General features: G+C 41.3%; 2 protein-coding genes across 6 annotated transcripts in view; one reads left to right on the top strand and one right to left on the bottom strand.

Annotated features, from left to right (window-relative positions):
* Positions 1-1479, bottom strand: part of LOC135488196 (protein transport protein Sec24A-like) — a 48226-nt gene extending 46747 nt beyond the window's left edge. For all 5 annotated transcript variants that reach the window (XM_064772700.1, XM_064772693.1, XM_064772715.1 and 2 more), the window contains exon 1: positions 1133-1479. In XM_064772700.1, the coding sequence (XP_064628770.1) occupies positions 1133-1241 (109 nt within the window). In that variant the 5' untranslated portion in view covers positions 1242-1479. The remainder of the gene's footprint in view (positions 1-1132) is intronic.
* Positions 1480-1564: 85 nt separating this feature from the next.
* On the top strand, positions 1565-27613 carry LOC135488188 (dynactin subunit 5). The gene is made up of 6 exons (XM_064772681.1): positions 1565-1677; positions 3911-3979; positions 9705-9823; positions 23754-23865; positions 24315-24417; positions 24778-27613. The coding sequence occupies exons 1-6, from the start codon at positions 1630-1632 to the stop codon at positions 24876-24878; spliced, it is 552 nt and encodes a 183-aa protein (XP_064628751.1). The 5' UTR covers positions 1565-1629; the 3' UTR covers positions 24879-27613.
* Positions 27614-27785: the final 172 nt, after the last annotated feature.

Below are 27785 nucleotides of genomic sequence, written 5' to 3'. Positions count from 1 at the left end.
ATGTCGAGGAGATTTTGCAATAAAAGGGGCACCTTTTACTAGAGAGATTATTCACGCTCTGAGTTCCAAAGTAGCTCACGTCATTCAACGCAACATCACAAGCAAATACCGGTCAGCCAACAGGTTTAAAGTTTCTACGCTAGATGTCGACACAGAGAAAACCAAAACCTGCAAGGCGGGAACTTCAAATCCACCTATCGGACGATTTGGCACAACCTCTCTATTGCGGACACCTCTCTATTGCGGACACCTGGGCCCAGTCCCATGGGTGTCCGCAATAGAGAGGTTGTACTGTAAAAGGTAAAGTATTGCATGTATTGTGCACTTTTACCGGGATTTAACATGTATACCGTGACAAATATACCCCAAGATAAGCCGGTGGAAATAGTTTACCACTTGCAAGGGAGCATCAAAAATAGGTTTTCTGCAGGGGAATTGAAAAAAATGCATGTGTTTTGCCATGAAGATGGGGAAAGCCGGGAAGGAGAAACTGGCACCTGAATGTTAAAAATAATTTTCGCAAGCTGTGTCACACACCATGTATCAAACAAGTTTGCTTAGGCCTTTTGGCTTTTTTGCCCGGCTATGATAGACACACTGCGAAAATAAACTTCGGCCATTTTGAAACAACCCTTTTCACAGGCAATGTTTGTTAACCATGGCATAAAGGTAAAAATATACAAGCTTATTAAGCAATTTACTTCAAGCTGTGCATGCCTTTCAATGTTCAACATTTTGAATGCTTTCGGTGATGATTTGTTTTTAAAACATGACTTTTATGTCATGGTAAACTTACGCTGCCTGTGAAGATGACCGAAATTTATTTTCGCATATGGTCTATCTATACTTATAGTCAATATAGAACATTGTAGAATAGAGCATACGGCTAATAATACGCATTTGTTTTGTTTGAGCTCTGACTTTTATGTCTAGGTAAGTGTGAAAGCACAGAGCGAACTATTCTGCAGGCACAGTATGAGTATTATCATCATGTTTGATGTATGAATGAGTAGGCCTAAGTAAAGTAGTTACTCTTACTGACTTTTGACTGACTTACCATAGCCTACATTATTAACATGCTACTGACCGAGTCTGAGCGAGAGTAAGCTCAGCAGATGAGCCATCAACCTACCCTGTCCCTGAGGACCACCAGTTGTATTAAATCCACCTGGATTAGGTGGCCGTGCTGCTTGGGGAGCTCCCGAATAATGAGTTCCGTAATTTTGTTGGGGTGTCGCCATTTTAGTTGCTGTACAAAAACATGAAAAAGCACTGTCTACACACAGCGGCGGGACGTTCGCCAACAAACTTCTGGATCTTGAACCACTAGATCGATTTCTATGATCCCGATCGCATTTCTCACAGGTAAAATACAATTGTAGCTACCAATTAAACTCGATATTCGTTATTTTCTTGCGTTAGATAACAAGTATTTTGACGATAAGTAATCAATTTCGACGATTTCGGAAATTTCTAAAACCGGAACCTACTCATTGTCCACGCATGCGTAGTATTGCAAGTACGTGGCATTTCCCACAATGCATTACTCGTTCCGATTAAGTGTGGATAGGTGGCGCTGCAGTAGACTTGAAAAATTATTTTTGATGTGAACAAAATACCTATTTTACCATGGAACTTGGTGATATTTACTACAGCAAGCCTCAATATATAGAAACTGTAAGAAAAATGTATCTCAGAAGCAAGCACAAATATCCTCAATATAGGCCTACACGATAATTAATGCTTAGGCCTATATTTGATGAGCATGTTAAAAGGCAAGCCTAGCCGAGGCTATTAATGTTTTGTTTGCAAGTTAACTCAAAGAGAACTGAAGTCCCAACAACAGTCTACCCTCTGACCCTTTCCACCCCACGAACCATACCATGGCCATGCCCATGGGCATGGGCAGGGAACTGAACCATCGTCATTCAATGATGATGTCGACAATCGTCAGTCATGCTAACGGCAACTAGGTACACCATGTGGCATGTCAGATGTACCATACCATGTCCCGACCATTGGCTTGCATGACCAAGAATAGACACCCTGCGAAAACAAACTTCGGCCATTTTGAAGCGACCCTTTTCACAGGCAAGGTTTGTTTACCATGGCAAAAAGTAAACATAGACAAGTTTATTCAAGCGATTCACTGCATTCAGTTGCCTTTTTTCCATCATCCATGTCTTCCAATGTTGATGATGAATGCTTTTGTTGATGATTTGATTAAAAACATGTCTTTTATGTCTAGGTAAACTTACGCTGCCTATAAAAAGGTCTTTTCAAAATAGCCGAAATTTATTTTCGCATGCAGTCTATCAGGAAAAAGATCCTCGCGTTGACCAAGAAAAAGATCCTCGCATGCAATGGCCAATGAGCCCTCAGTGTCGATCTCGATGAGCCGTCGGCCCATTGGCCCTATGTCGATATGTCACTTAGGCCTACACTGTTACACTACAGAGTTGGCCCAGAAGTGACGACGGTACGCTTTAGACAATGGGAGACTCTGCCAACTGCAGAGCAATTGGATGTACATAATCATTCCGGATTCCACATTTTAGCAGACTCCCAGTCCCATTGTCTAAAGTGTATTGTAAGTGTCGTATTACATGAAGGAATTAATCAATGTCTGTCTTTGCTCTGTCTCCTGTCTGTCCTGTCAAGATGAAGTGTCATGCCCAATCGACCTTTCAAAGAAGTTTGTTTGGGTGCTGACCAGTCATGCGTTTCACATGGAACAAAGGGTCACTGTTGCTAATGGCATTGTCCAAAGTCGGCTTAGGCCTTCTGACGTGTTCTGAGTGTGTGCATTTGATTGGTTTTCGGTTACACTTGAGAGTAACCAGCCTAAAGGGAGCAATTTCGCAGCCGACATCAGACGTTCAATCATACATCCCTCATGGCATGATCTGCCGCTTATCCGCAGCCTCTTAAACCTCGCTGAGAGCCTTGCAGTATAACTTGTTATGGAGCTCACTTTATCACCTAGGTAATTCCTTGTCATATCCGGCACTGAAGTTCCGAAGTGTCGTATTAAATTGATGCAAGAGGAAAGATCTTTCAACAATTGGAGTCCAGATCGATAGAGAAAAAATCTGGTGCAGTCCGTGTATTTTTATTGCACTCTCAGATATGACTATGAGGTATTTCTTTCATGCATCTTTTAAAAGATATCAAAATAAGCAATGCGATGTTATCAAGTGCTGTGAGGACTGTGCTATTTCTTTCATTTTCAAAAGTCGGTCTTACATTCACTGTCCATGGTTCAGTTTGAATGAACCTTTCGAGGTAATGTTTTTTTTCTTCTGATGTCTTGTCTGCCAGATCAGTGCACACAGTGTATGAATGTATGAATGATGAGAACCACTACTTCTGGTAGAGAAGGTGACTTGAATCTTAATAATGACTTGGAGTTGGAGAGGTCTTAATAATGATTTCTGAAGAACAGTTTATTTTGAATGTATTTAACGTTTTGGCCCGTGACAGCTTGGGTGGTGCTGCTCTAAACAGCAATAGCCCTACATGTTCAAAACGGTAGAAAAAGCACTGGACTCCTATGGCAATGTCACATGAACTGTAGGATTTTTAATGTTGCAGTATAACATATCTGTATACAGGAACTCTGTGGCTAATCATAGCTCATCTAGAATCCTGATCTCAGGTCCTTACATTTCACAAATTGCTTGAAGTCTGAAAAGGCAGGAGAGAAATTGGCACAGCCTAGCTAAAATTGCGGGTTTCAGTGCCCTGCTTCAGATGGGAACACCTAAGCCACTTGTGATGAAAGGCAAGGCAAAAAGAGAACATTGAAAAAGGGCGGGGTGCTGGGCCCTGCTAAAGTTCTTTAGCTAAAAAAACTAACAATCTGATTCAATAATACTCACAGAAGGTTTAATTTTCTTCTGTTTTTCAGGCTTCTGGAAATAAAGTTAGCCGGCAGTCTGTGTTGTGTGGGAGTCAAAACATAGTTCTTAATGGAAAGGTAATTGTTTCTAATAAACATATTTTAGTTATTAAAAATGCAGTATTTATGTGTCTGGTGGAGCGGGAATGGAAAATTTAAGCTCACTGCCGATTCAGCAACAATGGTAGTTTGCCGTTACTCTTTCAGTTCCAGTATGGTGAGCAACCAGGTTGCGGTACTAGGTTTTGCAATAAAATGTTATTTACGAAGCAGTGTTCTCCACCGTATCTGGTTTAATAGGAGCGGATGTACTAAAATATATACCTCGAAATCATGCTAGAGCGGCCGTAGGCTGCGAGAACGAGCGCCTCGGCGCGAGCACGAAGGGGTGGTCTGGGGGGCTCTCCCCCAGAAAAATTTTGAATTTAAACATGCTTAGATGCGATTTCCCAGCACCTGGTATGCAGAATTCGACTCCTCTTCGCCTACAAAACATTCAACATTTACGGCAAATCTCCGATATCGGCCGCATAATCACGACGAACATGGACGTTGGCAATGTTTTCTAACCATAATTCCATAATTTTTTTCCATGTACCGACCTTCAGAAAGGTATATATAATCAGTCACCATATTCTCCATCAGTTTAATTGAAATCTACATCGCGCAACCGTCTAACTCCGCACCGCCCGCAACGTTAACAATATTTGGCGGTAAAGCCAACTGCGCCGCCGGCCGTTGACGAATGCTACCACGTGTTTTGGCCATGCACATTAAAATAAAGGGAACTGAAACCGCCAAGCCAGTTCGTATGACCTCATTTTCATTTCCCGCGTATCGGGTGATCAGAACGAGGCATGAAAGAAACATGGCGCCTAGCTGTCAATCATTGAGTGGCGTCACTACTATGGAATTTACTACGAAAACTCATGAATGAAAGATCGCATGACTCACGTGATTCTCACATGATTCTCAATAATAACAAATTGAACTGCGCATGCTCGGGCACTGGGGGCGGAGCTACAAATCTGAACACGATAGGAAGTTGGAAGTTTGACTTTCTCGAGCGGTGAAAGTCGAAAAGTTGAATAAATCGCTCGGCGGTTCCAGTTCCCTTTAAAACTGCCGGTCGGTGGCGTAAACAGTGAAGCATGCGGGGCTGTTCCGTTTATTGCTGCGACCGACGTAGGCTGGTGTGGCCCGACATTTACGATCTTCGGAATTATGGAACACGTCATGAATTACAAAATCTCGCGATCAGGAATGTTCAGATGCTAAAATAATGTTTTAGGACGACTAGTTCATTAGATGAAGAACAGGAATTTTGAAAGGGGCGGTCGGGAAATTAAGAGGGGCGGGTCAGTTTTGATAGGGGCGGATTTTTCCGTCTGCAATTTTAATAGGGGCGGGCCGCCCTAATTTTTAATGGTGTGGAGAACACTGACCAAGAGTAAGCCGATTGCGTTTTTAAATTTTTTTTAGAAATGCAGTTTACCAGTGACACACCAGCAAGATAAATCACAACTGACCAAAATATCGCCACTTGAATACATTTAGGATTTAAATTGCCTTCTGTTTTGGCACAGCCACAGGCCTCTCAATTACATGATTCCTACACCGTATAACGGTCTAGGCCATACAGGATGTCCCCAAATTAGGTCTTTTTTTTTTCATTTTTTTTTAATAATATGACCCTCCTGAAGCGTTTTTAGCTCAGCTGACAAAGTCAGCGGAGCTAGTCAAATAGCTATTCGATTGGTGTCCGTCCTTCCACCCATCCTGCCATCCTTCCATCATGCCATCTGTAGACAAAGTTGGGCATTTTGTAATCATACAACCGAGGCACTTCAAATCTAGTCTTGCTTATTGAGTTATAAACACCGCAGAAAATGTTGCTTACGGAAAAAAATTTGGGCGATTCGACTCAAATTCAGCCCCCCAGGGGGCAAAATGCGTAAATGAAAAAACAATTTTTTGACGCTCTATTCCAGCAGATAAAAGCTTGAAATAAAGTTGAAAAGGTCTTCATGATACAGAAGTTTTGATATAAAATAGATTAGTGTCGATTTATATCACCAGTTGGCGCGCATGGCGGTAGTAAGCAAAACTGTTGTTTGACCCCGGATGACCCCGCTTTAAATTTCCCGCCGAGGTTACCTGGAGTACTATCGTCAAGAAAATGACGGTGACATTTTTATTTCTACCGGAGCGATGATTTTGTAAGTGACGAATTTTCTTTTTTAAGCCTTTACGGAAACGTATTTTGGTACGAAACTTCACACGTTTATAGAAAAGATCAACGAGAATGTGTTCAAATGCCCTCATAACGATGAGTTCAACAGAATTTGGTCAAAACAACCTTCGAATGGAGTCAACTTTCTTTGCGAAATTGAAGCGACGACCTCATTATTTATCGTAATTTATGCAGATCTGAGTCCAGCTGATGGGTGATGTTCTGATTTGTGTTCAAACTATTGGAAACTTCGGAAATTAGTTCTATTAGTTCTACTATTCTGCAGGAGTATATTATAGCCATTGATGTTGACAGCTAAAAGCACGAAAACTTTGTTCAGGTTTCTCGTCCAATCACGTGACTTCTCCAACACTCGATAATGCACTCTTTTCGTCCACGTTTTAGGCCAATCTTCGGCCTGAACATGAAATCTAATAAGCGCAGTACTTAAATCAGATGTTTCTCTCGCCTTGAAAACATTCCTGGGTAAAATCCATTGAGATTAGCCGAGTTAATCCACTTTTTCCGTGTTTAAAATCTCTGCCGCTGAATTCTATAAATAGAAACTATTAACATCGCGGCAGTGTGGTTCCCATTGTGCGCCCTCCCACTTCACACCATGTCAGGAAGTTTTACGGAGAGAGAGGGCGTGCGGTAAGAAGAATGGCCCAAATGACGTCACGTTTTCCTGGCAATGTCTCTTGCCAGACCAGTCAAGCATTGGGAAAGCATCTTTACAGACAACGTTAGAACTAGAAAACGAATATGTTAATTTGCAAAATTAAAAGCAGATTTCACCACTAACCAGCCAAATCGGAATACGACGGCGCAAAATGTTCTCGCTTTCCTCCTGCTAAAAAACCTTGTTCCCGCACTCCTAGTCCTATTTTAATTTATGCCAAGGAATATGATATGATCTGTTTTCACTTTTTTGTAATTAAATGGTATTCATATAATGAGATCAATAGTAGTGTCCGTGTCAGATCCCATCATGGAGGTATAAATAATTATTTATACCTCCATGATCACATCGTTCAACTAGTCTTCTCTCCCCAGGTGCCTCACACGGACCTTCACGTCCCCATACTCAAGACCAACTCTTACAATATCGCCCTCAAAACAACCCTGGAGTCATGAATTCACAGGTGCTCCTGTGAAATCTCAGTTCTATTTTATTTATCAAACTTTATCGAGGGCTATCGAATCGAATGGATGTGTCGATCGTCGGGGCAGATTGATATGTGGTTAGGTTGTGCGTCCAAGGCGATGAGGTCATTCAGTTAGTTTGAGAAAGATCATGATCATGAAGATGCGTGTTGTGTTATCATATCTGGAAAATAAGTTGAAGTTATTATTAGTACTACGATTCTTACATGAGTAAAAAGTAGACGTTTTAAGCAACACAATAATGTTACTCCCATAAAAAAACTGTCAATTCTCCTTACCACTCACAGAAGCCAAGCCATTGCTGTTAAGTTATGCAGGGGCTTAATCAATTACTTGCACTCCATGTGGGGTGAATAACATTACCTTTTGAACGGCTGGCTGTAGGGGGATGATTGGAACAGCCAGTATACCTGCTGTCTTGCTGAACCGAGGTTAATGTTATTTTCAATCCACGATTGCAGGTCACCTGATTTTCGAGATTTCGCGGGAAATGAAATTGTAAACAAATGCATGTGTGCAGTTCAAATGTAAACAAAAATGTTTTTTTGGTACTTTTGGTTGCTGGACTTGGGTTTTCCCGCAGTTAGGAGCTGGATCAAATTGGTGGTCTATTGTGCTGTTTTAGTCAGAGGTAGCCCTTGATTATGAAGGGATTTTCAAATTAAGGTGACCATAGTCTTTTATGTGCTCAGCTCACCACAGCTTTCAATACTTGATGTATCTGAAGAGGCGCGCGGAACCTGACATGGCCTTACCAAGGAGCTGCTAACTTTGCCTTTTTGGCTGAGACATTGCTTCATGTAGGACTAGGAGGAGCACGCATTTTAAAGTTATAGTAGTGATAGTACAGTTGGTTCGAGCCATTTGGAAGCCGACATGTGAAGGCCTATCTGGGTTCTCCTTCTTCTCCGTATAAAAAGGGGCATATTGCTGACTAAGGAACAAGGCATATTGACATTGCCTCATCATCTCTATGGGACCAATTGATATACTTTTATATGCACGCATACATCGTGCCATTTCAGGGTCCGAGTCTGTGGACAATTGGTTTGATTAATTTGTCTCTTCGATATTGCTCCTTTATTGCATTAGATTTTCATCGCAATTCGATCTATTCAAGATATAGCCAATTTGAACCTGTCTGCGCCAAGGATAGATTGGTTCCAGATCGACTCACTATAACCAGGAATACGCAGTAGAGCACAATGTCATGAAAAACGACCCTTTGTATTGTAAATTCCAATTACCTGCAGGACAGGTCAATTTCTCTCAATAAAATTAATTTTGTTGACTCCTGTAATCTCTACCTTATTAAAAAAAAGAAAGTGGTGCTAGTCCCAAACTGGTAATTTCTATTTATTTTGACCTCTGTTAAATCATGATACCTCTCAATTACAGACAGCATTTTGTATCCTTGTGCTGTACAACCCAGCCTGGACATACCACAGTTGTCCATGGAGAAATCTCATCCTCTCTGACACTTTTTTTCTGTAAAGCTACTGATACAACCTGCTGAACTAGGGATATCTTCCGTTGCCTCCTGTAATATTTACATACCATGGCTGATTAGTTCAATCATATTTCATCCACCTGGCAGCTCTGCATTGGAAATTTTAGTGGTATAACGTGTTCTCTTGACCTTCAAACAGTAGTATAAAGCCGATATTTACTACTTTATACCCTCAGTCCTATGTTATTAGGTCATCCAGCTGAGCGCCAGGCCCTTGGGCCTCTTGTTTGACCCCTAACATAACCAAATCTCATCCAAATGGCCTGATTTTATAGTTTTACCCTAAAATTATGATTTTTCAGGTGTATGTGGTGATATCAGTCACTAACTTTGATTTATGATGTCGCTGTCTAGGCAAATTGGCGCGATGAAATGTCCCCAAATTAAGCTAAAAAGCAAAAAACATGTCCCCCAAAATAGGCTAAAAAAATACAGGGTGTAGAGGTCTCCACGTAATTGAAAGGCCTGTGGCACCAAAAATATTGTTGGCCATCTTGAAAAAAAGACGTCATACGATGAGAAATACAAGAAAGAGGAATGGTGGCCGCTTGTCACCCAGGGTGCGTTTTTTTGGCGGGATTGGCCAGCCAAACATAAATGGAGAAGCCGTCTTGGTCATTGTTATTCATATCAATCTCACTGTGACTGCAGTAATGAAAGCTTGCTTTGCAGGTCCAATCTACTTACTCTTTAAGAATTAGGATTTGACAGGCTGTTCCACAAGATATGCATACATGGTCATTGATGGTTTAAAATAATTAGGTGTTATAATAATTAGCACTATAAATTTCATTGAATAATATCTTAGTCAGTCACTTTTTGCACTCTTGGACATGTTTTTTTGGTCATGATCTCACGTATGGTAGCCTATTATATCCTTTCATGTTTTTCAGACAATCATTATGTCCGACTGCATCATCAGGGGTGACTTGGCCAATGTCAGGATTGGTAGACACTGTGTGATCAGTGGTAGAGCAGTCATCCGTCCACCTTTCAAAAAATTCAGCAAAGGGTAAGATTGATAATACCGTACATGGAAATATTTTTGTGCAGTCATGAGTCCATAAAGTATATTTTTGCGGGAACAATATTCGCAACCAACACCTCAGGAGATCCGATTCGAAAAAATAAAATGAACATTTTGAGAGAAAGTCTTCGAAAGAGCCTCATCCCAGAAAAGTTCCTCATGAAAATTGCTAAATTGGTTTATTCTGCAATGGTTTTCTTTCATTATAGGCCCCAGATCCCGTCTGGGGACTATATTGATATCACTGGAATTCTCGAAACTGTTATTTTCTTCCACCAATACATTTATTGCGGTAGACCAGCAAAACGGCTAAATAAACCAGAAATCAATCACCCTTACACCACCAAACCCAATTCCATCTATGGACTATCGCAAAAGTATTTAAAAAATCCTGAGTATTTCGATACTTTTGAAGCATTTTTTGCTGAGATGTCGTCTGATCGTCTTCTCCCAACATGCCGAAGCTGCGATTCAATCTGACATGCGCTGTGACATGCGCAGAGGCGAGACGCTGATACATTAGCATAAGCTCCGCCCCGTCATAATGACGTCATTATTCTCAGGAGTTGGTCGAGCGATGGGACGATGGAGGTATTCTAAAGAAACCCAATTCGATTCATGGACTATCGCAAAACGATTTTTCAAAACTCAGAATATTTCGATGCTTTAGATGCGTTTTTATGACTCCAGCTCCTCCCTCTGGGAGTTGGAGTCAGTATTGTTTTCGCTCAGGTTTCTCGTACAATCACGTGACCTCTCCAACACTCGATAATGCACTCTTTTCGTCCACCTTTTAGGCCAATCTTCGGCATGAACATGAAATCTAATAAGCGCAGTACTTAAATCAGATGTTTCTCTCGCCTTGAAAACATTCCTGGGTAAAATCTATTGAGATTAGCCGAGTTAATCTACTTTTTCCGTGCTTAAAATCTCTGCTGCTGAATTCTATAAATAGAAACTATTAACATCGCGGCAGTGTGGTTCCCATTGTGCGCCCTCCCACTTCACACCATGTCAGGAAGTTTTACGGAGAGCGAGGGCGTGCGGTAAGAAGAATGGCCAAAATGACGTCACGTTTTCCTGGCAATGCCTCTTGCCAGACCAGTCAAGCATTGGGAAAGCATCTTTAATTCAGACAACGTAAGAACTAGAAAACGATTAATTTGCAAAATTAAAAGCAGATTTCACCACTAACCAGTCAAATCGGAATACGACGGCGCAAAATGTTCTCGCTTTCTACTCTGTTGACATGACGACTACCTGGGGACTATCAAATTTCCTACCGGCAAATTTCGGAATTCTAGTTATTGTTGTTATTTGTAAACCTTTCTGAACAAATTCTCGATTCTGACTTTTATCTCTTGAACTCTTTTATCTCTTTTATCTGTTGAATCAAATTCGATTCTGACTTTTATCTCTTGAGTTGATGTACTGTCCCTGTTGAGGATGAGGTCACGCTCGCGAAAATATTCTGCCGCGATATCTCTTGCTTTTCAATAAGAATTTCATGTCGTTATTGCCATCTTGGCATTCCATCCAGCTATCATCCTGACTTTTACGTGTTTGCATCACTACTATCGAGCTCCACAAACCCATGACGGATTCCACAGATTTTCCTGTTTTCTCCGCACGCTCTCAGCGCGTGCTCCAATCACAGTGCTATGAGAACTTAAAGAGGGCAAAGGTCATTGCTGATCACAGGTATTCAACATTGTCGCCTGTTTTGGTAACGGTCCAACTAATGCAAGTGTAGCGCATTTCTAGAATCCGCTTAATTGGCACAGAGTTGTAGGATGTTGGATACTACTGCAGTTGCCGAGATCATTCCGTAAGAGATGCTCTGATTGGTCCAAAATCGAGGCTACTTGCCTGGGCTAAAAAACAGCATCTGAGGCGGAAAATGTCGAGGGTTTGGGTGAGTGATTTAGCGATCTCAAAACATTGCGGGTCAAGATGTCCAGCTATAGGCCCTATGTTGATCGAATAACTTTTCCCCAATTAGAGTAGACTAGTGCCCATCTTTGTGTGCTAAGACTTAATTACTATTGACTAGACTGTTGACAGTGGCATTGAGTATACTCCGCATAGACATCTACACTAAAGCAACCATTCATTCAGAGATCTAGGTCAAATAAGACAATTGAAATTTTACGGAAAAACTTCTTGATTCATGAAAATATTCTGATGCCAATATGTCCATGGCTCGGCGTAATTTTATGCTGCAAATATTTTTTATTCTACAGTACATCATGTTCTAGTGCATTGTATACTGCAGTTTAATGATTTTTCATTTGTCATGTTTTGAGAATTCATGGTCCTGCTTGAAGCTCTTTTCGGATAAGAAAATCCAACATGTTTCATATATTACCCAAGTGGACCCTTTAAAGGGGTATGCCATTCGTTTGTATACAATAACTGTTGGTCCAACTAAATCCAGTTCCTATTTCTAACGCCAGGCGACACCACTCACTAGTCAGTAATAATGCATGATGCATGCTTGCATGTTCATTTGTATACAATTGGTGTGTGTGTTCGGTTGTTGGTCAAATAGGACCTGAGTTAATTATTTTGTTACAACATGTATGGTGCTGGCTTGTGGTGGACGCCATCAAGAGACTTGTTTACAAACACAGTTTATTTTAGGCCTATGCACTTACCTTCTTACGTAAGTGCATAGGTTCATTTTCTATCAGTCTTCTTATACTCGCCCCATTCGTATACACAGCTGTGGTGTGAGAAGACCGGGAGGACGTTTGCTCCTGTGTTTTTATTCGTGTTCAAGGATCCGAACTTTGAGTATTTCTATTACGTTCTTTCCACGACTGATGGAAAGAAAGATTTACTGTGTGTCTCGAGCTTTGACAATTCTTTAATTCGTAACTATGCATAGAGCCAAGCACGTGTGTGCATAGACCATACATTTGGCTACATTTCGTAGCACTGCTTACATCGTTAGTAACAAGTGTCTGTGGCGGCCGCAAGGAGCACCTTTACATGTAACCTTTATACGCAACGTTTTACGTGGATATACGTTGGATATCTGTACTTCCTGTTTGCGCAATCGTGACTTGTCTTTTGTCACTCACTTCCGGTACCGGGCTTGCACTTTTCTGTGACGTCATCGACATGTACATGACTGTGTTTCTACGTTCTACGAGTACATAACTGTGTTTCTACGAGTTGGAGCTTCTTTGGATATGTGTTTCTCAACCAGATTGACTGACTGATGTGTTTGTGCAAGTGTCATTCATAGCAGAGAGCTCTACATTGCCACCATATAGACCATTACCTAAGTTGCTTAAGTAAATAAAGTGTGTTTGTGTATTTGTGTAAAACAGCTTCAGGGTTTGTGTTTCTTCTGGTAATTTAGTAGTGTTTTTTCATGTAGCTATGGTACATTGGTCTCTCCGACCGGATTTTTTCATCCAGATCACATTCTTCGAGGCTGTTTTGCTGATCAATTTTTCTTTCCAGGAGCATTCATTGGTGATTGTTTGTTGTCTTTGTAGAGATCTATGTCACAAGTTCATGCATTTCTGACATCACTTTTCATACCTACATGTATTTCATAGCGTACCGGTTGTGTGAATGCGTCATGTGCGTGCCACGTTACGTTTGCGTCATTGTAAATGAGTCATGTGCGAATGCGTTTTGTGTGTGTCACTGTGAATGAGATGTGAATGAGGTGTTTCTTGTTTCTTACATTTTCATTTACAATTCTGGTGTGGTCGTTTAGTGCGTGTCATCACTATTCACACGGCATATTTCATTCGGTACGACATTTTGGTATCATGTTCTATTCAATGAGTTAGAGTTGTGTATTGCGAAATGGGCCAAATGCATATAAGTGCATTTGTTAATTTCAGTTGTTTGAGCAACGGTGCAGCTCTGGTCATATAATTTGATGATGTGTTGCATATACATGTACTCTTATAGTGATCAGTAACGTTACGTGTGTTTCATTCATTCACTGGTATTAAATTGTTACGTGACATATTTGTGCATAAGGTAGTGTTGAGCCGAGGACTATCGGGTGTAGAGATTCTAAATCAGAATCTAAGCATTTCGTCGTGGGTTTTAAGTGGAGAACCTTTGGAGCATTCTTGTCGAGATTGGCACTAGCTGATTAGAAACGGTGCGTGCCAATTGCGACCGGTCATCTCGTATAAAGCATTTATTGTGCGGTGTAAAACATCCTCCCCTCAGTGTGTCTTTATTTTCATACTCAAGTACAATAGTACAATATGGCGCCAAGTTTAAATGAGTTGCTTGAGAAGAGGCGAATCACCAGAGGTCGCTTCACAAAATATATCACTGTGACAGATACAGCTGCTAAGGAAGCTGAAACACTTGTTGCTGATGATGAATCTAATGAAAAAGATGTGCATATAGCGATACGTACAGCTCTTTCTTCATTCAAAAGGGTTGAGGAAGTTTATGGGGAGTTATCAGGAGTGCAGGATCAAATAGATTATCATGCAGACAATGATGCTCGCCTAAAAGCGGTGAAAGATGATGATGGTGAGGTGAGATACCTCAAAGCGTACAATCATATGTGTGCTTCGATACAAGGGTTAGAGGCATGTTTATCACCTGTGCAGGAAGCAAGTGAAGCATCCGGAAAATCTGCTAAATCTGAGTTCAGCCCAGAAATGTTTGCAGAAAGCTTGTCAAAGGCTCTCGCCGGAGTGAACACTGGCGTTTCTGAGACACAACTAGAAGAAATTCTTTCCACGCTGACGCACAAGAAGCGAGTTATTCAGATCACAAAATTCAAGGGCGATACTGAGCAATGGCGAGATCTTGTGGGTGCAGAGGTTAGAAAACCTGGGTACAGTGACGTCGAGAAGACTCATGTTGTAATTTCATTACTCGATGGAGAGGTAGCAAAGTTGGTGTCTGGTTTGAAAGACCCAAGCTACGAAGAAATAATCGAGTTCTTAGAGAATCGTTACGGAGATGTGTTAGCTCGCATTGAGAAGGCTGTCAATGAGATAGCTAGTGTTCCAGTTGTAAAAAGTCCCACAGTTCGAGAGTTGGATCCTGTGCTGAACACACTGGTGGCAAACTGGAATTGCATTAAGAAGAGGACACACGATGACCCAGAGCTCATCCGATCTAGTTGGATTCTCACTGCGTTAGTAAGGAGGAAGATGCCGAAGAGTTTGGTGAGAAAGTGGGACAGCGAACGAATCAAAGAAGAAAAGAGAATGACAGCTCCGTCCAACCTTCCAATTCGAATTGACGACTTGATCGAGAAGATCCAAGATGCAGTGAAGGTTGCTAGAAGGTCAGAGTCCCTTCCAAACGATCCAAAAAAGGAAAGATCATTTGAAAGGCGTCCATCTGGCCACGCCTTGAATGTGATCCCACAAACACAGGAGAGTACCGAAAGTCGGTGTGTCTTTTGTGATAATGCACACCAATCCTATTCATGTCCGTCCGTTTCCAAGATGCGTGTTGAGGAGAGATGCGAGCGTGTGAAAGCAGCAAGGGCTTGCTTCAATTGCTTGTCGAGATTCCACATGGTAAAAACATGTCGATCTAGAGGATGCAAATCGTGTAAGAAGAATCACCATACTTTGCTCCACTTCGAGAAAAGAAGTGGAAGTGACAACGCTGCGAGAAGTAATGTATCAGGTTCTTCTAACCTTACATCAAAGGTACCACATCAGAACAAAGTTGAATCGACTGCAGGACTGGTCAAGTCTACTGGTTCAACGAATGTCGTCATGCAGAGCGGCATAGTCAAACTTGAGTCAAAGTCTAGGGTTGCGGAAGGTCGCGTGTTACTGGACACCGGGAGTGGTGTTACGTTCATTAGCCGTTCAATGGCAAAAAGATTGAATTTGAGAGGCCCCAAGGTTGAAGGTGAGTTCATCTTGGCAGGTGGAGAGGTGATGGCTACCACTACTGAGAAGGTCAAGTTCTATCTATCGGGAATTCTTCCTGGCTGGAAGGGAGAAGTTTTCGAAATTTCTGCGTACATTTTGGACAAGCCAAGTGCTCCGATAAATGCTGTCAACGTGGATTTCACCAAGATGAGTCATTTGAGGGGTCTACAGCTCGCGGAAAGATTTCCTGTCCAGGCAAACTCTGAAGTGGATGTTCTTCTGGGCATTGAAGACACTCTCAACATCTTAAAAGAGAAGAGAATCAGAGGGCCTCCAGGAATGCCCATGGCACAGAAGACTCACATAGGCTGGATCCTATGTGGGTCGTACTCAACCCAGACCGAAGTCAACCGTACTTATTGTGTCCACCGCGTCAGCTTCCAAGAACAAAATGAAACTGAGATGGCAACCCGTTATTGGGACCTTGAACACCTGGGCATTCGTCCTAATGAGAGTAAGAACTCGACTGAACTTGAGACTTCGGCCTTGGAGCAACACCGAATGATGACAACACGAGTAGGAGACCATTATGTGACTGGATTACCACGTCATCCAAGTTACAAGGATAGGATCCTCAAAAGCAACAGAGCCTTAGCTACCAATCGTCTAATAGGACTCGAGAAGAGACTGAAGAGAGACCCCAGATTAGCATCCGAGTATGAAGCTCAGATTCAAGACCTGCTCTCAGCTGGAAGAGCCGAAAAGGTATTGGAGGATAGAGAGCCTGACAATCATCAGGTTTGGTACCTTCCTCACCATCCAGTCGTGCGAAGAGATAAGACGACGACCAAAGTGCGTGTTGTTTTTGATGGGTCCATGATTGGATATGAAGGTGTATCGTTAAATGAGACATTGCTGCCAGGGCCAGCATTGCAGCCGGATCTCCCAGGGGTTTTGTTGCGATTTAGACGCCACAGAGTGGCATTAGTGGCTGACATCGAGAAGATGTTCCTTCAAGTTAAAATGAGAAAAGAGGATCAGGATTCTCAGAGGTTCTTATGGAGAGGTTTGGACAAGTCCAAGGAACCGGAGGTTTATCGTTTAACAACGGTGACTTTTGGTCTCACTTCATCACCATTCTCAAGTATCCAGACGATTCTTGACCACGTGAAGACAAAGAAGGAATCATATCCAAAAGCTGTCGCTGAGATTGAAGACAACATCTTCGTTGATGATGTTCTTACTGGTCAGGAATTAGTAGAAGACGCGGCAACTTTAACAACTGATTTGAAGACTGTTTTGTATGACGGAGGGTTTTCTTTGCGAAAATTTATTTCGAACAAGCCAGAGGCGCTATCTCATTTAGAAGAGAGAGACTTAGCTTCATTTCACAAGGTTGCAACATTTGCCGAGGAAAGCACAAAGACGCTGGGCGTGAAATACTCACCACGTGAAGATGTCCTCATGTTTTCCTTCCTTGAGAGAATGGACGATAGGCCGGTGGAGACTCGTCGTTCTGTTCTACAGCAGTTACACAGAGTATACGATCCGTTAGGAATGCTTTTTCCGTTCACCATAAAGGCAAAACAGATTTTCCAGAGAACATGGCTGACACAAGGGACATGGGACGACCCTTTACCCGAGGAGCTAGATCATGAATGGAGGGCTTGGAAGGAACAAGTTGAGATCCTCGATGAAATCAAAGTTCCTCGATGCCTCAAACCTGAAGATTTCCAGAATCCAATTTACTCCCTCCATGGTTTTGGCGATGCGTGCGAAGCTTCCTACGGCAGTGCAATCTATCTCTTGGCTGAAGATAGACCATCTGGAAGGAAGTATTCTACACTGCTCTTTTCAAAGACTCGTCTGTCTCCTATTGGGAAGAGACGTAGCATTCCTGAGCTGGAACTCATTGCCGCGCTCATCAATGCTAGACTGGTGACATACGTCAGAAATGAACTCAAGCTGCTGATAGAGAAGACAATCTGTTGGACTGACTCTCAGGTCGTGTTGCACTGGATTTCAAAGCCAGCGTATACATGGCAAGTTTTCGTTGCTAATCGGGTGTCAGAGATTCAACAGCTTGTTAGACCACTGAATTGGAAGAAGAAGAAGAAGAAGACAACAAGTACCTCGTTGGCGGTTTTGCCCAGTCAAAGAATCAAGGACTCCGAGGTAGAACAATATGTGGAGAAATTTTCAGACTATGAGAAATTCATCAGAGTCATGATGAGATTGAGGAGTTGGATCACACTATACCGAAGAGACAAAGCAAACAAAGATGTAGACACTGTCCCAGATGAGGGGAGTGATCGATTGAGTGAGAGGAGGAAGGAAGAACTTCATTGGATACAATGGGCCCAAGAGAAGCATTTCCAGAAGGAGATACAGAAGCTTAAAGCTGGAGAGAGTGTAGAGAAGACAAGTGTCATCGTCCAATTGAACCCATATTGGGATAAGCGATCACAAGTTATCCGCGTAGGTGGTCGCCTCAACTATGCCCCACTGCCAGAAGAAGTGAAGCACCCAATCGTTCTTCCGACTCACAATTCGTTCGTGAAGATGCTTGTGATGCATTACCACAAGATTACCTTGCATCCTGGAGCGGCTCAGACTCTAGCAAGTCTACGAAACAGATATTGGATTGTCCATGGGAAACAGGAGGTGCGGCGGATACTCAATACGTGCAAAACCTGTCGAGAACCTCTCAAGATCGAGCAACGAATGGCACCTTTGCCAGAGGAGCGTATATCAATCGCACCAGCATTCACTAATGTCGGTGTCGATTTTGCTGGGCCACTCTTCGTGAGGGTCACAGTTGGAGGTGAATCAACAAGCAAAGTGTACATTTGTCTGTTTTCCTGTATGGTGACTAGGGCCATACACCTTGAGCTTGTCGAAACACTGACTACTGAGCAGTTTATGTTGGCCTTGCGGAGAATGATGAGCCGAAGAGGACGATGTCGGATGATGTTGTCGGACAACGCTAAAACTTTTAAGAAGGCTTCAGACATAGTCCAGAAGATTTTCAAGAAGCAGGATGATGTTAGAGACAAGTTAGAACAAGAGGGCATACGCTGGAAGTTCATCACTGAACGTGCTCCATGGCACGGTGGGTTTTACGAGAGAATGGTTGGATCGGTAAAGAGACCATTGAAGAAGGTTCTCGGGAAATCGAAGCTCACCCTGATTGAGCTGATGACTGTTTTAACGGAAGTAGAGGCAATGGTGAACTCGTGTCCATTGACCATGGTGTCGAGTGATACAGAGGATTGGTTGCCCCTCACTCCGGGGCACCTTGCCATAGGACAAGCCCCCAGTCTCTTCCGGAGGTTGACAAGGTTACAGCACAGACCACACTTGGCAAGCGTTGGCGGTACCAACAGTCTCTTATGAAGCAATTTTGGAACAGATGGACAACAGAGTACCTTCTCCAACTCCAGCAGATGCAGAAGTGGACCGATGTAAGGGACAACCTTCAAGTTGGGGACGTTGTATTTTTGCAGAAGAAGGGATGCGAAAGGGAGACTGGACGTTGGCCAAAGTGGAAGAGTTGCACCCAAGCAGGGACAACTTAGTGAGGTCCGTGACAGTGAGGACAGCTGCTGGTCTGAGACGGCGACCAGTACAGAAGTTAAGGTTACTTGAACCAGTAGATAGTCAGTAGATTATCGCGTACGATTATTACTTATAGATTAGGACATGATGAAGTCATTGCAATTTCCGATGATAATGTTTGCACTACTAGTATACTTTGTTCAAACGATTCATATAGTGAAATGCTACAAGCCTAGCGCGCGCAAGCAACATAGAGATTTTGTTTTTAGTTTGTAGTGAAAATCTTTATACCTGGGTTAATTCGATTTTCAGAGGGGAGGATGTTCGGTTGTTGGTCAAATAGGACCTGAGTTAATTATTTTGTTACAACATGTATGGTGCTGGCTTGTGGTGGACGCCATCAAGAGACTTGTTTACAAACACAGTTTATTTTAGGCCTATGCACTTACCTTCTTACGTAAGTGCATAGGTTCATTTTCTATCAGTTTTCTTATACTCGCCCCATTCGTATACACAGCTGTGGTGTGAGAAGACCGGGAGGACGTTTGCTCCTGTGTTTTTATTCGTGTTCAAGGATCCGAACTTTGAGTATTTCTATTACGTTCTTTCCACGACTGATGGAAAGAAAGATTTACTATGTGTCTCGAGCTTTGACAATTCTTTAATTCGTAACTATGCATAGAGCCAAGCACGTGTGTGCATAGACCATACATTTGGCTACATTTCGTAGCACTGCTTACATCGTTAGTAACAAGTGTCTGTGGCGGCCGCAAGGAGCACCTTTACATGTAACCTTTATACGCAACGTTTTACGTGGATATACGTTGGATATCTGTACTTCCTGTTTGCGCAATCGTGACTTGTCTTTTGTCACTCACTTCCGGTACCGGGCTTGCACTTTTCTGTGACGTCATCGACATGTACATGACTGTGTTTCTACGTTCTACGAGTACATAACTGTGTTTCTACGAGTTGGAGCTTCTTTGGATATGTGTTTCTCAACCAGATTGACTGACTGATGTGTTTGTGCAAGTGTCATTCATAGCAGAGAGCTCTACATTGCCACCATATAGACCATTACCTAAGTTGCTTATGTAAATAAAGTGTGTTTGTGTATTTGTGTAAAACAGCTTCAGGGTTTGTGTTTCTTCTGGTAATTTAGTAGTGTTTTTTCATGTAGCTATGGTACAGTGTGTATGATGTTTCCTGATATCTGCTAGTAATTTAGGCTATGTGTACGCTGGGTTTGTCATATGAGAGTACCACAAGGTGGTGTATTATTTCAATCATTGCAAATCCGTCAAATATGGAAAGTTTTCTGCGGTGGTGTGTGTCATTTTTTATGGAAACGACCACCTAGGCCTTCCGCAGCAGTTGAATATTTTCCTTACCTCCTCTCTATAGAAATCTAAAGACACTGTATAGATTATAAAATTCACACTGTAATTAATAGAAGTGATTTGAATGCTAAACTCCGATAACTCAGTGAAGAAATCCAAAGAAGCCTCTTTCCAGCCTGCCCATTGTCTATAAAGTGTCTCATATACAACATAACACCACAACAGGACAAAGGGGGACATTAGCAGAACATAAGTCGTTGAGATGGTCAGTAAGTTTACCAAGATGTGCATCTCTTTCTTTGAACGTGTTTGGTCTTTCGTACCGTATAAAGTTTTGTCTTTAGTTTTAATCCCAACAATGATGATGATGTTTAGTACCGTTATGATGATGGATGGTAAAACTTGACACTGGGTAAAGAAATGGGTGATTTGAAAGAAAATCAACCACTGTGGCTTCTCTGTCATTCTGTAGAAGCAGACAGAGCGATCGAGGTGGCCTGGCGGATGTGGGCCAACGATTTCAATAAAGTCAAATAAGTATGACCAGTTCACCAAAGAAAAAACTAGGAGACTCATTATGACATACTTCCTTCTTGAAGGGACCAGTATGATTTGGGCCTTCAGTGGCCTCAGCACCGCAATCATTCTTTCAAATGAAAATGCAATGATGGTCCAAGCTGACATGAATTGACAATTGAGCCAGACATACGTGTGTATTTTACAACCAATATTATTCCAGCCGCGAACTGAAATGATGCGACCAAACGACATGTAGTACAAGCTAGTTTGCTCCCAGAATCCTAGAGCTACAATCAGGTTACCCAGATCAGAGACGGCCAAACATCCTAAATATATAGCGCTAGCCCTATCGCGCTTTCTTTGCCGAATGAAAATCACAATACTTAAAATGTTACCAAAGATGCCCATAGTGACAAAAAAGATGGTCATATAACCACCAAATACTGCAATGAACTTGTAAAAGTTCTCATAAAGTGAAATGTCTTTATGGTAATTCTTGACTTCAGTGATCATCGTGGGAGGAAACAGCACTGCCATCTTCAGTTTCTCCTGTTTGTGCGGGATCCATTATTCTCTCCGTGTTGTTTTGGTAAAAAGTATCTAATCAGTATGTTTGCAAATAGCCAATTATATTGTTTATTTGAAGGCGCATTGAATTTGGGAAGAAAATAACGGCCAAATTATAATCAATGAAATAAAAATGCTTCTCTATCTGTTGGCTTTCCTTCCTCCAAATCCAGCATGCCTCCTCCCCCAAAGTATTAACCAGCTTCACCTGACACTGACTCTGTTCGTTATTCCTTCCTCCAAATCCGGCACCCCCAAGTATTAACCAGCTTCACTGAACACAATAAGAAGCACGGACTCACTACTGCCACCAAACCTCTCCATGCCCCAAACTAGTGAATGTAGAATGCTAGAGGAGTGGTTCTTCCTCCCAAAGACTGTTATCAGATGTATCCTGGCGATTATCTGGGTTATCTGATGCCAGTAAACTCCTTCGAGGTAATTATGCTTCTGGTCAAATATCAGGATCGATTGTGCCAAAACTACAGATGCTTGCCCTCGGGGTTAGTTCCCGCAATTAGGTGAGCAAACGTATCATCTTTCTCCCCCTACTTGAGCTGGAGCCTGAGGGCAATACTCAAATCAAAAATTGCCAGACGACAAAGTCAGGGTGACCCAAAAGGATTTAAACCCTAACATCGGCAACAAAATTGCGAATAATGTTGCAGGCCACTTTCATTTTCATATGATACTTTAGAGGAGGCGATAACAAAAAGAGCTCTAGAAGTTTGGGTGCTGCAATTAAATGATTTATATGAACTTTCCTAACAGCCTGTCATGGTTTACTCTTTCACCCCCAAACACCCCTTCTTAATCTTAAGACCCCAGGAAAACTATCAGAGATAGCCCAATAAGGTGTTTTAAGCTCGGCTGACAAAAGTCAGCAGAGCTGGTTAAATAACTATTAAAAATGGCGTCTGTCCCTCCTTCTCTCATCATAGGTGCACGTTTTGTAACCGTAAGACCTAGTCACTTAAATCTGGCCATGAGGAAGAACAGCCAAGGAAATACCCGACAAAAAATTTAGCACGGTTTGACTTAAATTATTCTCACCACAGGGCTAAAGGTGGGTAAATTACAGAAATTTGTTGTTGCTTTATTCCAATAGATAGAGGCTTGAAATAAAGTTGAGGAAGTCTGCATGCAAGTAGGTTTTGATATAAAATTGGAATAGTTTTGATTGATACTACCAGTTGGTGTACTGAGCAAAAATCTGCGTTGACCTAGTTTTTACTCGATTTGAATTTCCTGCTCTTGTAAGTTGTATGACTCCGAGGGTTGTCGGTTTGATCACTTTTTTCTCATGATGATTACATTTTCTTCATTTTTAAAACATTTTGTAGGCAGCCATCTTGAAAATCATATTTTGCCATTTAAAGCCTTTGGCTGTAGCTAAAGTGACTTGGTTGATGTATCTTATAAGTCTCCATTACATGAAATCCAGGTTTTGGATTTGACCTTCTCCTCAATGTTTAGGGCTCCAGATCTTAATAATTTCACTTATAATGTGGCACGTTTTGTTATTATTTCTCCAAGAGTCTTTTTACTTTGGTATACATTTATCAATATGTTAACAAAGTTGAGGTTGTAAAAGACGTACCAGGTACTTGTTTCCATGTTTTGTACATTGTACCCAGGTATTTAAGCTCAGCCTCAGGCCCTTGGGCCTCTTGTTTCCATGGTTTAACTTAAAACCCACTGGAGTCCTGTGGCTGAAAAGCTCTTGTGGTAGCAGGTTCCAATCCTTGATTGTTCTTGGGAAAAAGCTGAACCTGTAGTCATTGGCATTTTGTGGTATGAGGAAGACTTGGACTTTCTTCCATCGTGATGTAATTCTATTTGTTTTGGTGAGATGTTCAGTCATATTGACCAGCACATTCCCATTGTTGATCTTGTAGAAATTGGTCGGTCTTTGCATCCTTATCATTCCTCAAGCCATTCCAGCCTAACTCGAGGAGCATCTTCGTTACGCTTGCTCTTGGATTGCATTAGAAAAGTTGCTAGTTGGCATTGCAATTCTAAAATTCATTCTAAAATTATTCTAAAATTATTTAATTGTCAAGATTTTCAATTCGTATTTTGTTTCTTTTCTTTCAGTGTGGCATTCTTCCCACTTCATGTGGGTGACCATGTTTTCATAGAGGAGGATTCGATAGTTAATGCTGCGCAAGTAGGATCTTATGTTCACATTGGAAAGAACTGTGTTATTGTAAGTGTTGCTGGTTTCACGATTGCCGTATATGGCGGGTTGGCTTCGAAGTCCCCCCAAAATCAAGGATGTTTCTCCAGTGAGGAGATGTGAAAGTCAGGTTGTAGTGGTGGTCTTAATGCTGTGCTTTCATGCTTTTCACAAGACGAGAATCTAAATGTCATTGAAAAATGAATTTGAGGTGTAATCAAGAATATGCATTTGTCCCAGACAATTCCTGATCAGATCTCATTATACCATCCAGGCTAAGCCACACACTGCGCACCCAGCTGGCACCGTGTTACAGGAAGCGACCTGATCGATTGTGTGCTGACCCTCTAACAGTCTAAGAGTAAGAAAAGAAACACTGCTTAACTAGCACTACCACTCTGCGTCAAAATAACCTTGTTGGAGGACAAGGTCGATTGACAATTTAATTTCAAATCACTTATGAGAAATTGTCACTTCAGGGGAGAAGATGTGTGCTGAAAGATTGCTGTGCTATTGCTGACAACACTGTTTTACCTCCAGAAACAGTTGTGCCTCCATTTACAGTATTTTCAGGGTCACCTGGTAAGTCAATTATATGTCGATCTTGTTCTTGAGGCGTAAGCAAACGAGCGGTTTAAATTGCTGCTTCCTTTGATGTAAGTAGCATGCGACAATAGTTGCCCATGCAAGAATTGGTGATTGCAGCGATCGTGATCAATATCTAATCAAGCAATTACCAGTTTTACCCATGGACAAGAGATCTTTTTGTTGCACATAGCAGCAATTATAATTACACATAGCGACTGAATCCATTAATTGAAATGATTTAGGTTGGAACAGTTTCTTTATTTGTGAAGTGCGCACTTGTGCTGTTGTTATATAATGGTGAGATGACCATATGATTCTTCTAATTAAAGCTAACAGCATATTTGATTTTTGCAGGTGCATTTACCGAGGAGCTTCCTGAATGTACGCAAGATCTGATGATCGAACTGACCAAAAGTTATTACTCGCATTTCCTACCCATCGTGGAAGCAAAATGATGATCAGGAGTTGTGCTGATTGTGAAAGGTTTAGCACTGCCATGACTGTCTATCCTTAACTGTTGCTAGCTATTAAAGATTGATCCCCATAGTAATTACTTCATCTCTAGATCTATGCTTTGAGTGTTCCTGTTGGTGCTGGACTGAGCTTGGAGAATATAGCTTTAGGATGTCATGCAGTATTCTTCGGGATGAGGCTTATAGTGCGAGACTATGCTACATTCTGGGGAAACTCCATCATTATTTGCTGCCTTTTGTTATAAGTTTGGACAATGGAATCATTTCTGTTGCTGTTACAGTTGCAGTAGGCTATTAGGCACATCATGTGTGATTGCTGTTGCTCTCATGACTGTTGCAATAGGCTATTTTGGCACATCATGTGTGATTGCTGTTGCTGACATGACAGCTGCACTAGGCTATTGCTATTTGCTGCCTTTTGTTATAAGTTTGGACGATGGAATCATTTCTGTTTCTGTTACAGTTGCAGTAGGCTATTAGGCACATCATGTGTGATTGCTGTTGCTGTCATGACAGTTGCAATAGGCTATTTGGCACATCATGTGTGATTGCTGTTGCTGTCATGACAGTTGCAATAGGCTATTTGGCACATCATGTGTGATTGCTGTTGCTGACATGACAGTTGCAGTAGGCTATTAGGCACATCATGTGTGATAGCTGTTGCTGACATGACAGTTGCAGTAGGCTATTAGGCACATCATGTGTGATTGCTGTTGCTGACATGACAGCTGCACTAGGCTATTCGGCACATCATGTGTGATAGCTATTGCTGACATGACAGTTGCACTAGGCTATTGTCATGTCAGCGACAGCCTAATACATGTTGGAAACGACCTAGCCGTTGATTTACAATGAATAATACAAAAAGACAGTGTTTAGGTTGCCATGACATATTTTGCAAAGATATTGTTCAGTGGAACCTCCCTTATAGCAGACACCTCTCAATTAAGGACAACCGCTCTATTAAGGACACTAGTTTCTGTCCCAGATTGGTTGTTTCCATTCAATTTGACCTCTCTAATCAGGAGACGTCTCTATTAATGACAGCACTTGTCAGTCCCGAGTGGTTCTACTGTATTTGCTTTGCTTCACTTATCAAAAGGTAAAATCATTGAAATAGGAAGTGATATGGCTGAGACTTGTAAATAATACTATCTGTACATTACATTGTAATTTATTTAAATATTGTCTCTTGGCTGCTGAGGTAAAAAGATATATCTATCGCATAATGAGTGTCATGCAGTGGATGTGAACCGAACTCAACTTAACAAGCTTTTTGTCTATTACTTCTGAAGTCTGGGACTTAAAGAAGTACACCGTTCGTAATACTTATGATCCAGTTGTATATAAAAATCCACTAATACACAATGCTGTAATGCAGTTGTTGTGAATTCAAATTTTTTAAAACTTGGTATTCATAGTATTTGTATATCAGTATACACAATGTAACTTGTCCAGAATGCTGTAATGCAGTTATTGTGAATTCAAATTTGTTTAAACTTGGTATTCATAGTACAGTAGAACCTCTCTATTAAGGACACCCTTCGGACTGACAAGTGCTGTCCTCAATAGAGAGGTGTCCTGATTAGAGAGGTCAAATTGAATGGAAACACCCAATTTGGGACCAAAACTAGTGTCCTTAATAGAGAGGGTGTCCTTAATAGAGAGGTGTCCGCTAAGGGAGGTTCTACTGTATTTGTATATCAGTATACACAATGTTACCTGTCCAGAATTTAATTCTGGACAAGTTACATTCATTCAAAATGTTATGTAACACACTTGACATTTCATGTAAAAGCCATGTTGATTGGTTAGTCTATTGTACACTTTCCACAGAAAGCAAGGTGAAGCAGCCAATCACATTTCAACTTTCATAATGACCACGGTACTCTCTTGTAAACAACTTGCAATTTTTGTAAACAACTTTCATCATGTCAGTGAAACATTCACCGTCATGTTTGAACTGCCATGTAAATTTTTATTTACAGTGATTTTAGTATTTAAGGAATAAATTTCAAAAAACTGATTTTCTCATCCTTGGAAGCGACCGCGCCTAATTTGCATAAATTATGCAGATAAGCCATGGATTTTTAGTTTCTGAAAATCTTTCATGTATTGTTATCATGAATTAATAAGGGTTATATGATTTTGATATTTGGTTTCTGGTCCTTTTTTGATTGGCAAAAATGTGGTAAAATGGACGTTAATGGGTGTCTGCAATGTACATAAAAGGCTCTTCTTTGTACAGTAGAACCTCCCTTAGCGGACACCTCTCTATAACGGACAACCTCTCTACTAAGGACATTATTTTGGTCCCAAATTGGTTGTTTTCATTCAATTTGACCTCTCTTATCAGGACACCTTTCCATAAGGAGAGAGGAATTCTCTGTCCTGAGAGTGTCCTTAATAGAGAGGGTCTTTGAGTTGTCTACATCAATAACCCTTACACTGTATGAAGATTATGTATTGTAGAAATTTTATTGCTGCTCAAGAGGCATATGAATTAGATATCAAAACACGAAATATAAAATTATCATGAGTGGATCTTGAAAAATGTTCTTGTTGTAGCTTGTAGTGCTGATTAACAATATTCTTTTTATGTATCATATGCATACTTAAGACTAATCAATATACCAACTTATGATGTAATAAACCATACTTATCAGTGAACAGAATTAACAAATCTTGTTAAGTTTTTAAGTTTTAACATGCTCTTTGTGTTGATGTCACTAGCTAGGATAAAAAAATGCTGCAATATCTTGGTGTTGGACGAGTCTTTTTTAAACCTGCCTTTTGTTGATTGAAATTTCTGAATGCGATGAACAATAATTGGAGCCTTTCCATGTACAGTTCTACCTGAAAGTAAATGTCCAACGTTTTTATAAATAT

This window comes from Lineus longissimus, chromosome 1, assembly GCF_910592395.1.
Source record: "Lineus longissimus chromosome 1, tnLinLong1.2, whole genome shotgun sequence".
Classification (NCBI taxonomy): Eukaryota; Metazoa; Nemertea; class Pilidiophora; order Heteronemertea; family Lineidae; genus Lineus; species Lineus longissimus.
This window is presented reverse-complemented; position numbering and strand designations above follow the sequence as displayed.